Here is an 18,071-nt window from a genome sequence, read left to right as displayed (position 1 = left end):
TAAGCGAAGGCGTTTAACTTGATCCAATGTTTTACTAAAGTGAAACAAAATCTAACGTGAATCAAAACTCCAACATCTATCATGGGTGGAATGGATGAATGCATGAAGAAATGAGTATGATACATATGCAATTTATGAACACAGGAGTCCGGGAAGTTGTCTCCTTCTTAGATACAACGTCTTGGGGTAGCACAGTGCCCGACATATGTATTTAAGAAGGTGACACAAACCCTCCATTGGTTTGCCAAAGAGAGGGGATCAAGATAGAACCCGTGCATGATGCATATGCGAAAGGCACAACACGGGGATGTACATAGTACGACAATATTCACAAACAAATATAAGCAAAAGGGTACATGCCATTTATGCATGGCAGTGTGAAAAATGGCACACAGCGTGTTTATTCCGTGCCCCTATTCAAGGGACCTATATGGGAGAGAGCTAAAAGGGTTTTTAGTGATAATCCCCAAGGAGGTCATATCTCTCTTGATGGTCTCTAGAGGTATCATCCTCTTCGAAGAACATATTGCAGCAGTAAGGACTACTAGCAACAATATGTTATCAAAGAGAAAAACTCTAGATGAGGGTTCACTGTAATCAAGCAAGTCGGAGACCTAGCAAGATCACAGATTCACCTCCACTCCTTACGTTCCCACGAACCCGGGTATAGGGCCCTTTTTCAACTCACCGTGTGTGCAAATAGTGTTGGTGTTTGTGTGCATCAAATGAATAAATGCATGCATTTTAAAACGCACTAAAAGCATCAAAGAGTTATATATACAAGAACATAAGAAAAATAAAGGGAAACCAACAAAGGAGAAAGTCATGATAAAACATTGCACAAGATTAAATGGCCTAACTCTCTAAAAACAGTCCCCAGCGGAGTCGCCAACTGTCGCAATCTACCTTTCGGCGGGAGGGCAACGCGTGACTCGCGGGAGCGTGTTCCAGGAAAGGAATACGCGCGGAGTCGCCACCAACGTTTATTTGGGGAAAACGTCAGAAAAATCGGAAAAGACGTGATCTACGAACCCTAAATGAAAAGTTCGGGAGTTGTATTTACGCACGGGGAAGGTATTAGCACCCCACGCGTACGTCACAAGAGACGGCAGCCTTTAATCAAATGTGCAAATATGACTTCAATTTATATTCTTTTCCCTTTTTACGTTCTTATGTCTTTTTTATGCCTTTTTATGTTTTTATCTTTTTGTGGTCGACAAGGGCGTTTCCTTTTGCTCCTACGTATTCCTCAATTGTGATGAGAAAACCAGACCTACGTAGTTCTTTTGTGAACAAAGCGTTTTGGTTAAGTTATTTTTTATCCTTTTTTGCAAGATATGTTTTTATTGAATGAAAGGTCATTTAAGGCGTTGGACCATTAGACAATCTTTCGATTCTTTTGAAAAGTGAGAAAACATTAAGGCATTGGACCATTTAATGATCTCTTTATTTTTGAAAGAGGTAATAAAGTTACATGTTGATTTTAGGCCTTTAGAAATTTACATTTAACCAATAAAAGCGGAAAAGACCATTTCAAGGCGTTGGACCTTTGAAAATGGCTTTTTTAGGCGATGACAAAAGTTTGGTTTATGAATTGATTTTAGCCTTAGTTTCACTTTGGTTATTAGTAGATTCGATTTAAGAAAGATAAATCCCAAAGAAAAATGTCCGATTGATTTTTTTGATTTATTTTACTTAAAGATATTTTTTATTATTATATTATTATTTTACCTCTTTTTGGTTTCCAACGTGGTTACGGCATGACCGAACGGTCGGATTTCATTTTAACAGAAATTAATGGATGTTGCAATTCAAATGATCGGTGGAAATTTATTTTATTTTTTGATTAGGCGAGAAAATGACTTAAGTAAATGACTAACGCACGTCAAAAGGGGAGTACGAAAAGTAAACGAAATGAAAATAAAAGCACGTGAAACAAATGAGGACCACTAAGGGTACATAGAATGAATTGAAAAGTTCGATTTCGGGAACTTACCAGTTGAAGACCGAAGAACGATGAAGAACGAACGAAAAACGGTTGAAAATCTTCGCGAAATCTTCGCGAAATCACGTTACGGAAGCGCCTCAGCTTGGATTTTCTTCACGGAAACAATTTTTTTCACTAATTTTAAGTGAATCTTAGATACCAGGAGGGTTGAACATTTTTGTTCTTCCCTTCTTCCCCTATTTATAGGAAAAGGAAGGAGATGCTTGCCACCCAGCTTGCCCAAGCGAGCTAGGTTGCTTCCTCCAGAAGCAATCGCCTTCCAGTGGGCCTGGTTGCTATTTGAACCCCCATTTTTACTAAATACACCCCGTGCCCTTTTTTGGTGATTCTTTTTCCGTAAAGTTACGGAAACTTATGAATTTCGTAACGATACTTGTTTTCTTTCCATAATGTTGCGGAACCTTACGAATTACGTAATCATCCCTTTTTTTGCCTTCCGGAACTTTACGGATTGTGCACTAACACTTCCTTTTAATTTCCGACATGTCACGGAACTTTACGGATTGTGCTACAATGCTTTTCTTTTGGCTTCCGGCATGTCTTGGAACTTCACAAATTGCCTAACGATGGGTGCCAAATACCTCGAAGTGGTCAAACGAGGGTCGCATCCCAACAACGGATGGTCCCCGGACGAAATTAGGGTATGACAGGAGCATAATACCATAACTTGTTTCTCATAATAAGGAATAAAGGTAGTAAAATAGAAGTTCAATACCATAACTTGTTTCTCATAATAAGGAACAGAGGTAGTAATATAGAAGTTCAATGTCATTAGGATTACTATGCACATAGTCGATGCCATTTTGGAGCTAAGGCATGATGGTTTCCTAGTAAACCATGTAACTTCTTTGGCTTTGAAGCACCTGAGGGAAATTAAGGACCAATGAAGAAAATGAAGGTACGACTTTTTAATTACACAGGCACGTCATTTTCTTGCTACGTTCTATATTAATGACTAGTTAACGAAGTTGGTAATATTTGTAACCATGGAAGGTGTTGCATCAATGAGGGATGCAATTACCACCATGATTTGGTATTACATGGCTTTTTTTTTTTGGATGAAGTCTTAGTTAGGTGTTGTATATTTGGATCATGTTTTGTGGTCACGGTATGTCATTAGCCCGAGAGTCATTTTCAAAAAAAGTTTTTAAGATTAAAGATACACAATTAATTTTGCCCGAGTGGGAGAATGTTAGTTTTTTCTTATAAATTCTTGTGGGCTACAAGTAATTGTAATGTTTTGTTTTGTGAAAAACAGGCTAATATTATGATTCATTTGATGATACTTAAGCTCACTAATATTGTGATTATTTTTTATGAGCTTTGGACCCCTAATTTTGATCAATATGGAAAATAGTGTGGGTCTATCCACTAGGTCCATGATGAAAGGTACCTAGGGTTAATGAATAGTGTGGCTAAATTCCCTTTGTTGTCATGACATTCAATTTCCAAAGGAGAGGGGGATGCCAAAGGACCTCTGTAACCTTTGAGGGGGTGGGAGAGTGGCCCTCTATGTTGATAGAACTAAGAATGTTGAAATCTGACATAGAAGAATGCATTACTCCCTTTGGCAGATGCCCAGAGAATGCAATACCTACATGAACACAATTAGCTATACAATTAAAAGAAAACATTTTTTTATTGAACCTGGTAGAATTTCTCGCATGCCAAATACCCCATAAATATGAGTTATAGTAGAGAGCAAAACATAAGCCACTTGACAGCTCCAATTCCTCACAAGCATATTGAGGATGCCACTAGAATCACAACAAATGAAATGTTGAGTAAAGGGAGGAAGAGTCAATGCCCAAAATTGTATGGAAAAAATGCAATAAAAAAATAGATGATTTGAGGATTCCATGGAAGCACTACAAAGACTGCAAGCCAAAACTATGATACACCCCTCTACTACGTAAGTTTTCATCCGTAGGCAACTTTTTATGGAGAAGTTGCCACAACAAAAAAGATTTAGAAGGAGGAATGGAAGGGCTCCAAATTTTCCTACCCTAACCAACCTCGTTTTGAGGTTGAGAAACAAAAGAGACAACCAACTTATCAGAATGCTATCAATCTGTAGAATAAGTCCAGACTAGTTTATCCTCACAATGATCCAATGGAATAACCATGGATAAAATAGCAACAAAAATGGTAGGGTGCCTGTTAGAAAAGGGGGGAGGAATACACCATTTACCATTATAGATCAAATCAACGACCTTGGCATTTAAACAAGAGTGTAGTTGACAAGGAATACCCATGTTAGACCATGTTAATATTTAGACCAAGTTGACAAGGAATACCCATGTTAGACCATGCCTTTACCATGTTAGACCACTGGTTGGAATTGGTGAGCATATCCCAAGCAAGCTTCAATATAGAAACTTTGTTGATAGATTTGAGGGACTTAATATTTAGACCACCATTCCTCCTAGGGGAACAAACCTTATCCCAAGACACAGTCACTAACTTCATTTAAAGAGTGACAACCAAACCAAACAAAATTCTTGATACTCTTATCCAGGGAATTCAGTAATGCAATAGGCCACTTATAAATCTGAAAACTATAGGCCAACATACCTTGAATCACCAATGATACTAACTAAGCTATCCCCATGATGGATAGCATCGCCCCTTTTCTAGGAAGCTAACTTGGCGAGGATTCTATCAGTTATGCCTTGAAGATGCATTCTTTTAGGTTTCCCTTTAAAGATGAGGATCCCTAAATAGGTAAATGGTAGCAGGCCTTGGTGAAATCCCAAGAAATTCTAGATTCTAATTTTTCTAGAATTTTTCATGTCTCCCACAAAGAACTAACATATATCCATCCCTAGAGATTGCCCCAAAGCCTCACCATAATCCTTGAAAATAGCCATGAGGTTGTGGTGGTTTCTTAAGGTTCCTTTGCAGAACACCATTATGTCATTTGCACAAAGAACATGGGTGGGAGCAGTACAACTTCTAGGACCCAATGATGTAGCTCCATGTAGATCTTGTAGGCCTAGGATCTTCTTCATCAATGGAGTCCTTTGCTTCTTGAAGATCAATGACAGCAGAATGAAGAAGGAGGAAAGGTGATTGGAGATGCCACTTCAAGGAGAAGATGAGTCAAAAACAAGCTCAGCACTATAGGAAGCTATGTATAAGAGCTTGAAGGTAGGAGAATATGAGTGGAGGGAGAGGGAGAGAAGGGGCACGAAATTTATGCCTCAAATGAGGTCTAAACTTTGAAGTCTAATTTCTCAAATGATCAAAGTTGAAAAATACACACACAAGCCCTCTATTTGTAGCCTAAGTGTCATACAAAATTGAAGGGAAATTTGAATTTCTATTCAAATTTCACTTGAATTTGAATTTGAATTGGTGGAGCCAAATTTGGAGCCAAAATTTCACTAATCCAAGATCAAGTCCAAGATTCTCCACTAAGTGTGCTTAGGTGCCATGAGGCATGTAAAGCATAAAGGACATGCACAAAGTGTGACTATATGATGTGATAATGAGGTGTAGCAAGCAAATGCTCACATCCCCCTTAAGATGGTCCAAAATTTAATTGAATTGGGCTTCTCCCAATTCAATTAAATTTATCTCCCAACACACACACATCAAATAGTGCATTTAATGCATGTGAAATTAAAAAACTACTCCTAATACAAAAACTAGTCTAGGTGCCCTAAAATACAAGGGCTAAAAAATCCTACATTACTAGGGTACCTTCCCTACACTATGGAGTCTTAAATACAAGGCTAAAAAATAATGAAACCTTAATCTAATATGTACAAATATAAATGGGCTCATACTGAGCCAATGGGCCTAAAATCTACCCTAAGGCTCATGAGAACCATAGGGCCTTCTCCTACATCTCTGGCCTAATCTTCTTGGAGTCTTCTATCTAATGCCCTTTGGGGTAGGATTGCATCACCCAACTTAGGGATTTGAGTACCCGAGTTCACCTGCAAGGACAAGCTTATACTCAGAGCATCCTTTGCTATACACAAAAAAGGGGGAAAAAGTATCCTCTTGCCTAACCCCTCATTTGCAAAGAAAAAACCCATGTGCCTGGAAATTAACAACAAGTGAAAGAAGATTAGATCTTACACCGAAAGCATGCAACACCTTAAAAAGGAACTACCAATCCAACGTGTCGAAGGCTTTTTTGATATCTGACTTTACTGCCATTTTACCTCTAAAATTCTTGTAATGCAACATATTTATAACTTCTAATGTAGTGCAAATGTAGTTGGTTATACTTTTGCCCTTAATAAACCCTTGTTGTTCCTCTAAAATTTTAGGGGTTATAGAAGAAAGCTTGAAGGAGATTTGGTGATGATTTTGAATTGGAAGTTGGCCAAAGTAATGGGCCTAAAATCCTCTTCCTAGAGAGGTTCTAGAAATTTGGGAATTAAAGTGCTAAGGTTGGAGTTAAGGTTTGGCAAAATCCATGTAGAGGAAAAGAATTACAGAACCGAGTTGAAGACATCTTGTTGAATTTTTTCCCAATAATGCTGAAAGATAAATCCTATAAAACCATATGGGCCAGGGGCCCCTGTAACATTATTATCAAAGATAATAAGTTTAACCTCCTACAAAGTGGGCAAATTTGTTAACATAATGTTGTCTTCATCAGACACCTGGGAAGGAGTAACTCTCGTGGTAAAATCAGAATCTTTGCACTGATTATCATAAGCATAGAGGGAGGAAAATAAATCCAACACATGGTTTTTGATATCTACCTGATTGGTAAGAAGTTGCTCTCCTACTTGAATCGTAGACATAAGGCTCATTGCGTAGCGAGTTTTTACCATCTTATGAAAGAAGAATGTATTGTGGTCCCCTGAGAAAACCATTTAACACGAGCTTTTTCTTTCCAAAACTCTTCCTCCATGGGTAGACATTTTTGAAGGTTGTCTTGGGCTCTTCTCTCTTGCAAGACTAAGTCCACTGAGGGTCTGTTTTGATCAATGAGAAGTTGAATAGAAGACAACTCCTTTTTAGCTCTATCAATCGAGTCATGGATATTTCCAAAAGAATCATTGTTCCAAGATTTGAGGGCAACTTTCAAAAGTTTCAATTTGTGTGTCAAAATGAACATAGGGGAGCTAGGAACAATTGACCCCACACCTATTCGATGATTTTCTTGCAATCAAGATGTAACATCCATATAGAAAGAAATCTAAAATTAAATGATCTGGCTAGCACCTCTAAAGAGTACTGCAAGTCGAGGAGGACCAGAAATCAAGATATTCCCCATTACAGATGGCTTTGTCCAGTCTCTGCTTCGTTCTAACAAAAGCATTTCTACCATTACTCCAAGTGAATGCTCCTTTAGTGTAAAGATGAGTCAAATTGTAATTCTCAAGCCAAGCTTTGAAATCATCAAAGGATGATTTGATAGGAATTCTTCTCCCCCTACTTATGAGCACCAAGATTTGTATTATAGTCTTCAACTAGAATTCAAGGATTATGATTAACATTCAAAAAGGTAAACAAGTTATTTCACAAATTTCTTTCGATCAGATGGTTAGTCATCACATAGATAGTAACAATATGAACATGATAATTATTTCAAATTAAGGAGTAAGAGAGATGCTGAGGGGATGATGATGTGACATCTGGATGAAGGTGTGGTGCACAAAACCCCCTACAAATTAGATAGCAAAAAACTTTAGGTTGATGCTTTTCCAAAACCAAATAAGGACTTGTTCAATAGTAGTCTAAGGTTTAGACACGAAAAGGATATCATGCTTATTTGAGAGACAAAGGTTTTCTAAAGCAGTTTTAGGGTTTGCCAAACCACTTACATTCCAAAATAAAATCTTTATATCAAAAGGAGATGGGATTGTAGGGTTTATACCCGGGGATTGTAGGGTTTATACCTGTCGAGGCAATCCGAGCAATAGAACCTTTGGAGTCAGGAACTCGCGAGGTAGACATTTGAGAATCATTCGATAGGGGTCTTAGAATTGCGATGATCATAACCCCCCATAATTGGTGTCGGTCCAGGAGAGAGATGCCTTAATAAAGGATCCAAATCAGCGATAAAATGTGGAGGGACATTGTTAACATTAAGCTCACCCATATCTTCTTAAGCATCTTCCACCAAAACTTGATTATGGTCTTTCGGGGGGTTGGTCACAATTGTTTGAGGAGCTTTGTACTCCTTCTAAGCTTTCCCTTTTTCATGGCGAGGCACAAACATAGGTTTGGAGACTATAGGAAAATTGCTGGTACCTTCGGGAGGGGGGGCTTCGATGTGGCGTGGACTTTCTTTGGTGGAGGATGTGGAAGGCCTTTCTTACATTTAGCAATAGAATGTCCAATGTTTTGGCAGAAATAGCAAAACTAAGGAAGCTTTTCATACTCTATTTAAAAAAGAAGGCAAAGCCCTCTCTTTCCACGAGAACCTGATTGTGAAGGTTTTTGGACAAATTTAGATCAATAATTATTCTGGCAAAATATCCAAAGGAACGCTTCTAAGTATCATTATCAAAGGCTTTCGGAACCCCTAGCGCTCCTCTAATCTGGAAGAGCGTTTTTGGGTCTCCAATATTCATGAGGGAGGTCATGAAAACGAATCCAACATTGAGCATGCGATTGCTTGATCAAGCTGGGGTAGAAATCCGACGTCCAGGAAAAAAGCTGGAACACCCCAAGATTCAGATTAATGGAGCCCATCGACCTCACTGTTTTGAGGCCATCCATAAAGGAGAAACTGATTTCATAGAAACCCTTAGCCAATGACACCACCGACCAAGGACTAATAGACTTCTAGAGAGCTTGAAACTCCACACGCAGATCTGTTACCTTCAAAGGTCGATCCCCTTTTAAGAGCACCAACCTTTCATGAGGAACGTTAGTGCAGCTAGTTAAGCCTTCCAGGTATGTGTCCTCTGAGATCTTGATGGCGAGAGCATCCCTTTTTAGACATGGCTTAGGGAGCAAGTGGATTGGAAAATTGAGGGGCTTTACTAAATCCTAGGTGAAGGATTTTTGAGGGGGAGGGATAAGGACCTCAATGTCTGGGTGTGGGGACGGAGTAGGAGCGAAATCTGTTGGGGGCAGGAAGCCCCAAAGGCAGATCGACAGAAGAGTCACCATGGTGGGGCAGTGCACCCTAGGAAAATCGAAAGGGTTAAGACAAGCAGACGGGTCTTGAGTTCTCGATCAGTCAAATAAATCAAGGGTAAGTCCACTCATATACAGCTTCATCTTGAATGCAGTGGGACTCAAACCTTCCTCAGATTATTTCCCTTCTCGTCTACTAGATATTGCATCACTTTAATCCTTGTTAACTCCAAAGAAATAAAAGTAACCTTGTAGTATGAAAATATGGCTTTAATGTTCAAAATCATTAAATACATCTAACTTTCACATTTACTGAAGGGATTTTAGACTAAAGGTTCCCAAGCTTTTCACATTAAGTTCGATACTTGGGTCACCTAATCCAATCCTCACATAACATATATATGTTTTCATTGCTAGCATTCTTCATTTTACTTTATTTTTTGAAAGAAAAGTTTTTTTTATTGGCAAATGTTAATTAGTTGTTAATGTTGTTAGAATGTTAGTGAGAGGGAACTCATGACTTCTCCCTCCCCCTTATATCTTTAATCATCAAACCAAACTTATAACTCCTTTGAAAGCAAACTTAATAATATATAATGATATTTAAGAATAGAGAGTATGACAATTAAAAAAAAAAAGAGTGGAAAGTACACTAGTTAAGCCCAAAATCTCTTTATTTTTGGTAAAATAAAGAGATAACAGAACATGTGGCTTGAATTAGAGTAAGAAAAAGCAGCACAATTGCAGCAATGAAAGATGTTATTTTCCAAGGAGTGCTGAAGTAGTCATGCATGAAGATTGCCTTGTATTTGTGGGAAGGATCCTCATAAAAGCAATTCAGTTTTCTGCAGAGATAAATATAACCACCATTAATATTTTCCTGAACAACATTTAGGCACAGATTGTTAACCATATTTGCAACTGCACTGCTATCTCCCAATGTGTTAATCATGATTCCCTTGTCAACAAGTGTATCAACATCCTGGCTAGTGTCAATAAGGAAATCCAAGACGAATATGTAATCAGTAATGTAGGTTTGAAATGGATAATGACACTGCTCAATTGCAACCACATTTCTAATAAGAATCTCAGTCCAATGACAAACTTCAAATCTTGGTATTGTCAACACACCTTTTTCAAATTGTAACTCTAGTGCACTTTTGTTTTTACCAACATGGAGCTTCACACCTGCCTCCACTAGCTGGCTTGCACTATATAGATGCTTCACTGTTTCTTTTTCTCTTCTTGGCATCCCATCAGGAGGTAAGTAAAAGACCCGAAGCAAATCAGTGAGGTTATGCAATTGCATGTCAATATGATCAGGCTTCATTATATATTGTTGGTAGTGCATATGGAAATGATCGATGGTGAACTTGCTAATATCTACTCCAGGCAATATGCTTTGAAGGAAATGGACCTTAAAATAGTGAAAAGCAACAACAAAAAATGAGGAAACCTCACCATTGAAGCAACTAGGTTCTGTCAGGTTGAATATCTCTTCAAGAACAAACCATGGAAGCTGATTTTCAAGTAATATCAGATCAAGCTTCACATCACATCTCAACCATGGTTTGGATAATAAAGGATCTTCTTGTGTCCACTCTAGAGATCTTAGAAAATACTCAATTATGAAGCAAGCATCTGTCAAAACAGTCCTCACTAAATCATCACTGCTTTGTTCAATGGTCTCTGAATAACAACTTCTAATAACTTCTTCAGACTCTTTAACGTATTCTATGCAATCTCCTAACCCCTTTTGAGTCCTTTCAAGAAAACTCTTGAGGTATCTCAATTTGAGCTCTTCCATTGATTGCAATCTCTTGTCTCCATAGTGAAATGGGCCAATGGAAACAATGGTAGGAGTATAAGCTGCTTCATTCACCTTGCGAATTTTCTGAGGTACTTTGTAGATACAACAACGTGACACTAAGGGAAGCTCCACACTTTCTAACATGTCTTCCATTTGAATTATCAAATCTTTATTTTTATTTTCTCTTTCAATTGAACCATTCTCTTGTAACTCCATTTCCTTCATCACCAATATCCTTGTTTCACTTTCAAATTATAGAATTAGAGAAAGTACAAGTAAGCCTGAACAATATACAAGTTTAAAAAATGCTAGTGAGCAAATTCCCGTAGAGTGATCTCACACAAAAAGGTAAGAATTCAATAATATTTTAAAAACTGGAGAGAAATAAATAAAAAATAAGATGATAAATTAATTGTTTGCAGTGAATAATTTAAATAAACGCATGACATATGTCATAGCGAATGCAGTCCCTACATCAACCTTTAACTAGTTATTCTTTAAGAATGTAAGAACATCGTATTTCATTGTATCTTTGAATCACTTTTCTGTTAGTTCACTGTCTACGGTAAAATTTTGATTCTGATATGAAAAAATAAATAAATGAAATAAAAAATAAAAAATATTTTAATAGGAGTTAAACTCATGATTTTTTTATTTATAGATAAGATAATAAATCATTATAATACTTGTTTTATTTAATTAACTGTGTTAACATTATTTTTTATGTATCTTTAGTCAAATATTATTATTTTTTTTCAAATGATCAAAATTTATAAATAAAAAATTTTAATATATAATTTTTTTAATTTTATTTTATATGCTTTTATTTTGAATAGTTTGTATGTTTTTATTTTACCAATTTATAATTAAATTTTATAAATTAATACGTAATTTATTTACATTTTTTAAAATTGATTTTAATATCCATATTATTTTACTCTAATTATTTATGTAAATATTAATATATAAATATTTTATATATTATTTTATATGTTTTATTTTGAATGGTTTACATATTTATATTTATATTTTAAAATTTTAAATTTCACAAATTAATATGTAAATTATTTACATAATTTCTTTTGTAAATTGATTTTAATATGTAACTTCTCATGATAAATTCTCATTCATGTAAACAATCTTAAATATATATGCTATACATTTTAATATTTTAGAAGGTGAAATAAAATACGCACAAGCAAACAAAATCGTTAAATTCCTTTATAGGAAATTTTTAAAGTAAAAAAGTTACACTACCACGTATGGGACATCAATTTTTTTTATTTTTATAGTAATTTCTTTCAAAGGTATATTAAAGATAACTTTTTTATTCGTCAAAAATATAAAAAAAATTAAAATGATAATACATGAAAATTTAACTAAAATATAAATACTTAAAAAATGAAAATATCTTTTTTTTTTCAACTGGGTAGGGAGATATTTTATGTTTTGGAAGGAGGAGGGATAGTCCAAAATCCAGATGGCCAGGGGCTTCTTCTAAATCCTTTCAAGCACATAAATCAACTCTTTTCTTTGAATTACAGATGCAGTTTGTGTTAAATTTAGTTATATTTTCGTTGCTTGTGTGAATTTATGCATATTGAATTCTATTCCAGAAAATGAACAACAACATAATAATAAGTAGAAGAGTTGGAATGAAGAGAAAACACAAGACAAAAGAAAGAATGAACCTGAATCTCGAAGGTTTATAGTAAGAGTCGTAGAGGACACCAGTGTGCATACAATATCATAAACAACATACTCAGCTTCACGGCCTTCACCATCGATCTGTGACGAACTTCTCTAATATCTTTGGTGCTTAATCTGGTAAATACTTCTGTTCAATGTGTTTTGAAGCTAGGATTAATAATATATAGCATTCAAGTCAACTATCTATATGTACGTAAGTCAATTAAGCTAAAAACAAAAACACAATATATATAAATCAAAAGGAACGGCACCTAGAGTTTGTCTTCTAATGGAAAGGGAATCAAATCGGCATGTGGATGGAATTTTTAGTCCTTGTAATTTAATATTTTTTTATTTTTTTCTTATAATAATTTAGATAACATTTTAGATAATATTTTTTTAAAAGTAATATATAAAATGCTTTAAGGATAAAAATTAAAATAAATATATAAAATTTACAAAGACTAAAAAAAAATTAATTTTGTAAGAATGAATCAAAATATAAAAAATGTCAAATTATAAGTAAAATAATATTTAAACTTTTTAATAGTATATTACGGTCCTTTAAATAATATCACAGGGACACTTAAAATTATTAAAACTGTTGGAAGACTCCTTTAAATTAATTGTCCTTAGGTCCACTCGTTCTTCTACACAAATTGAAGCAGTCGAGTGAGACACGAGAGAAGCACAGTTTTTTTAAGAGACTATATATAGTATGCAGTTGAGTTTTTTTTTTTTAATGATTACTTTAGTTCATAAATATAAATTGATGATAATTTACTCTCTAAAAAAAATATAATAAAATTTAATCTTTTTTTAAGGACGAAAATAATCATTTATTTTTTTTAATCATATTATTAGTATGAAATATTCATCTGAAAATTTAATTAATCATGTTTAATAATATCTTCCTCAATCACTCATCATATTTTTTTAATCAGAAGGGTCTTATTCAAAACTTGGCTTAAAGGGAACAAGACAAGTTTCACTTAGACCATTGGTAGTAGGTAATTGAGTTTAATACATTAGTGAATAAAAAATTATACTATTGACCAACTAACAATTATTTTTTATATAACATTAAAAATAATTACTATAAAAATTGATAAATTTATTATACATAAAAATTTTCGATTGGATGATTATTTTTTCATTGTTATTACTTATCCTCAAAAATCTTTTTAAATTTAATTTTTCAACATGAGAAATTCTAAGGATCTTTCTTAACAAAATATCTCTTTTTAATTTTTTTTAATATTAATAGTTTTTAAATTAAATTTCAATATATTTATAAATAAATTTTCAATAGTTAAAAATATTTTTTTATTACAATGTAGAATTTTTATCATAAATTTTAATTATAATATAATATATTTTAAAAAATATTTATTATAAATTTTAGTTATATAATAAATATTTATCCCCCAAAATACTAGTATTATTAATTCGTGTAAGTACGTATGATATTATTTATTTGAAGTGTCTATTATAAATTTATCTCTAAAATACTAGTATTATAAATTTTGTGTTACAATGTAAGTTTTTTTCATAAATTTTAAAAATATTTATTTATTATAAATTTTAATTATAATATAATATGCATTCAAATTTTTTATCATTATGAATATTAGTTATATAAAATAAACATTGTGCCCAGAATATTAGTATTATAAATTTTGTATTACAATGTAAATTGTTTATCAAAAAATTTAAAATTATCGTATATGTTTAAAAACCTTTATTTATTATAAATTTTAATTATAATATAATATATTTAAAAGTATTTATTTATTATAAATTTTAGTTATGTAAAATAAACATTTATCTCCAAAAGACTATTATTATTATTTCGTGTTAGTGCATATAATATTATTTATTTGAAGTGCACTTACTCACTGACATGAAAATACCATTTTTATGGTTAGTTTCTAGTATATTTTTAATTATGGATTCATCATTCAACAATACTTTCATAAAATCAAAAGGTTAAAGAAATCTAAAAATTGACTAGTGAGGGCATGTACATAATGATAGAGGATTGAAAAGCTACAAGAGGAGCTTACAGGGGAACCAATTCTTAAAATAGAAATTTATGTGATGTTTCCTTTCATTTTAGGCCTTATGTGTGGACTTTCATATTAATGCTAGTATAAATAAGTCCTTTGGACACATTTGTAAGGAGCTTGAGGGAGAGGGGGCTGAATTGAGATTAGCTTTGCTAATTGTGAGAGAATTTGTTTATCTTTTGGTTCTTGTGTGGAACCTTAAAAATTTTTATTAAAGAATTTATATTGTGACAAATTTTTCTTAGCTTATCAACCATGCTATGTTCATGGCGTCTCTTCCATTTGTTGTCTTTCCGCTTTATATTCTTTTCACCCTTTTGTGTCCTTAATTTTGAGAGATGTTGAATTTATTATCCATCTTGGGGTATAGTAATTAGCAAGTGTTCCGGAATAAATATCAACTTTACACGTCACGAACATGTGACACACAACTTAGACATATATGACCAACTTAAAGATTATAAGTCGGCTACAAAGTCCAAATAGCGAACTGAAGGAAGGAACAACTTAGTGGCAACCAACATCAAATAAGTACAACACATTGAAACACAATAACTCACACTAGAAGGAAGGGTTGAATAATGTGTTAGTCAAAATATTAAACCTTTTAAAATGGAAGATGTTTATTTGATAAACAAGTGTATCAAAAGCCCTCGTCCAATTACTAAGATAGGTTTTCTTAAGAATAGGTGGATTGTTGTTCAATGATGTATAAAACTTATTTTCAAGTGAAAACCATGAGTGCAAAAATGTATCAATAATGGACTTTGAAATACTTTGATATGTTAAAGATAAGTAGTAAAAATACTTTATTTTATATTGGTTCACTCAACCTGAGTTACGTTTAATTCTCCTTTACCAACTAGTAAATGATTCCACTAATCAAACTTGATTACGACAAGTATTCTTTTCTGCCACTTATGGCTTACAAGTATTCTCAAGGACACTACTGGCATAACCCTTAGACTCCCCCTGAATCTAAGAACATCCAAGTATTTTTTTTGTCACTAAGCCACTCCTGAATTTCAAAAATAGAAGTTTGATATAGAATTAAAGATTCTTTACAATACTCAAAGAGAAAATTTACAATGAAGTTCTAATCTCTCACAAGTACTTTGTATATCACAAAGGATGAACTCTTTTAAGCTTAGTGTATTTCTTAACAAATGCTTTTCTATTCTCTTGTTTCTTAATTCACGACTCTTGTTTTTCTGTATGGGTGCATAGTCATTGTTCCTCAAATCTTGATGTCATATTTATAGAGAGAAACTCATAATTGTGAAGAGTATCTTTAGGATTGAATAATATGACCATTGTGTAACTTAATCTTGTTTCTTGGAATAAGCAGATACTATGCATTTTTGTCTGATAGGATCAAAACTTTCCATATCTGTCATTTATAACTCAATATGGTTGTTAGACTCAGTAAAAGAAATATAAGATTGATTCACATATTTATTCCTTTTAAACCGAATCATATAAATGGGCATAAATTGATAATTCAAATAAACTTACATTTAACAATTGATGTTTGGATGGATTGGACGAGTACTCAGAAGGGGGTGAACTTATCAATTATGGGTGCACTCAGAAATCTTCCTCAAGAAGCCTTTGGGCGGCACCACCTCCATTTTGTTAAAAAATTTCATGTGGGGCTTCCGTAAAATTTCTGAAAACCTTGGGTTAGCATATTTGACTTAATATTGGTGAAAGGGAAGAGAAAAAAGAGGAAAATAAAGTCCAAAACACTCCCGTAAGGCTTCTGTAAATTTTTTGTAAAGTATGAAAATGGGGTGAACTTAGTAATTGGGGTGCGCTCAGAAATCTTCCTCAAGAAGCCTCTAGGCGGCAAGCACCTCCCCATTTCTCCTATAAATAGGGGGAGGAGGCTGAGTTTCAAGGGGCCCTGACCCCTATGCTATACATTTCAGCTGTTTTGGGTGAAAAAATGTGTTTCTGTGAAGAAAATCCAAGTCGAGGTGCTTCCGTAACGCTTCCGAGACGTTTCCGTGAGCAAATCCGTAATGATTTTCCACCGTTCTTCGTTCGTTCTTCGGTCTTCAACCGGTAAGTGTTCGAATCCGAGACTTTCAATTCATTTCTTGTTTTGTTTGCTTTCATCTTCATCTCGTTCACTTTCGATTTTTTTTTCTTCCGCTTTTAATGAGCTTTTTATTGTTTATTTAAGTCATTATCTCGCCTAATAATTGATAAGATGAATTTCAACCGATCATTGGTGTTGTAATCTCGTTTAATCACTATTAAAATAAAATCCAACTGATCGTTCAATTTGTAACTTCGGTTAAATAAAAAAAATAATCAAAATATCTTAAAAAAAATAATAAAATAATCAAAATATCTAAAAATAATAATAATAATAAAATAATCAAAATATCTAAAAATAATAATAAAATAATAAAAAAAATCAATCGGATTTTTTTCTTTGAAAGTTTCCTTGAATGAATTGACTAATAATCAAAGTGAAACTAAGGTTAAAATCAACTCACAAACCAAGCTTTGTTCACAAAAGTCACTCAAAACCGTTTTAAGGTCCAACACCTTAACAACAGTCCTCTTTGCTTTTATAGGTTAAAATGAACCATTCAAAACATAAAATCAACACATAACTTTATCGCTTTTGCAAAAACTACCTAGGTATGATTTCCTCATCACAATTGAGGATACGTAAGAGCAAAAGCTCTGCTTTTGTCGACCACCCCAAGAGATCGTTAATGGTCCAACGCCTTAACGTTTCTCTCTTTTCAAAAACCAAGAGATCGTTAATGGTCTAATGCCTTAACGTTTCTCTCATTTCAAAACCAAGAGATCGTTAATGGTACAATGCCTTAATATTTCTCTCCTTTCAAAAGAATCAAAAGATTGTTTAATGGTCCAACACCTTAAACGAATTTTGTTCGGTTAAAATCAATCTTGCAGAAAAAGATCAAAACAACTTAACCAACGTTCATTTCTAAAAGAACTATGTAGGTTTGATTTCCAGATCGCAATTGAGGATACGTAGAAGTGAGGGAAACACCCTTGTCGGCAACAAAAAGATAAAAAATACAAAAGGCATAAAAAGACATAAAAACATAAAAAAGGGAAAATAAAACAAATTGAAGACATGATATTGCACATTTGATTAAAGGTTGACATCCTTTGTGACGGACGCGGGGGTGCTAATACCTTTTCCGTGCGTAAATACAACTTCTGAACCTTTCACACTCAAAGTTCGTAGACCACACACGCTTTTCAATTTTTCTGACATTTTCCCCGAATAAACGTTGGTGGCGACTCCGTGCGCCTTCATCCCTTGGAAGACGCACCCGTGAGCCCCGCGTCGCCCTCCCGCCGAAGGGTAGGTTGCAATAACTCTCTAACTCTTTCTGATTCTCTCCTCTTCTCTCATTCTACTCCATATTGCTTGACACAAATCAAA

At 34.0% G+C, this 18,071-nt stretch overlaps 1 protein-coding gene across 5 annotated transcripts; it reads right to left on the bottom strand.

Moving 5' to 3' along the window:
- Positions 1-9,627: 9,627 nt before the first annotated feature.
- Positions 9,628-12,732, bottom strand: LOC114403325 (UPF0481 protein At3g47200-like). Of its 5 annotated transcripts, none has more exons than XM_028366220.1 (3): positions 12,566-12,732; positions 10,526-11,118; positions 9,628-9,909 (listed from the first exon to the last, which is right to left on the bottom strand). In XM_028366220.1, exons 1-3 carry the CDS (start codon positions 12,613-12,615, stop codon positions 9,902-9,904), a joined length of 651 nt encoding a protein of 216 aa, XP_028222021.1. In that variant the 5' UTR covers positions 12,616-12,732; the 3' UTR covers positions 9,628-9,901. The 5 variants fall into 5 exon arrangements, with proteins under 5 accessions (XP_028222021.1, XP_028222016.1, XP_028222018.1 ...); XM_028366219.1 differs by having other exon boundaries at positions 9,767-9,909; positions 10,196-11,118; positions 12,566-12,731; XM_028366215.1 differs by having other exon boundaries at positions 9,635-11,118; positions 12,566-12,728.
- Between the last annotated feature and the right edge of the window lie 5,339 nt (positions 12,733-18,071).

The sequence above is a fragment of the Glycine soja genome, chromosome 20, assembly GCF_004193775.1.
Source record: "Glycine soja cultivar W05 chromosome 20, ASM419377v2, whole genome shotgun sequence".
Lineage (NCBI taxonomy): Eukaryota > Viridiplantae > Streptophyta > Magnoliopsida > Fabales > Fabaceae > Glycine > Glycine soja.
Note: the sequence above shows the minus strand (reverse complement) of the source record. Positions and strands in the feature narration are given on the sequence as shown.

Excerpts from the sequence above, each read along its gene's own strand:
- LOC114403325 (XM_028366215.1), bottom strand. The coding sequence starts at position 12,615 with ATGCACACTGGTGTCCTCTACGACTCTTACTATAAACCTTCGAGATTC. Across the intron at positions 11,119-12,565 it reads TATAAACCTTCGAGATTCAG|TGAAACAAGGATATTGGTGA; the intron begins GTTCATTCTTTC and ends ATAATTTGAAAG.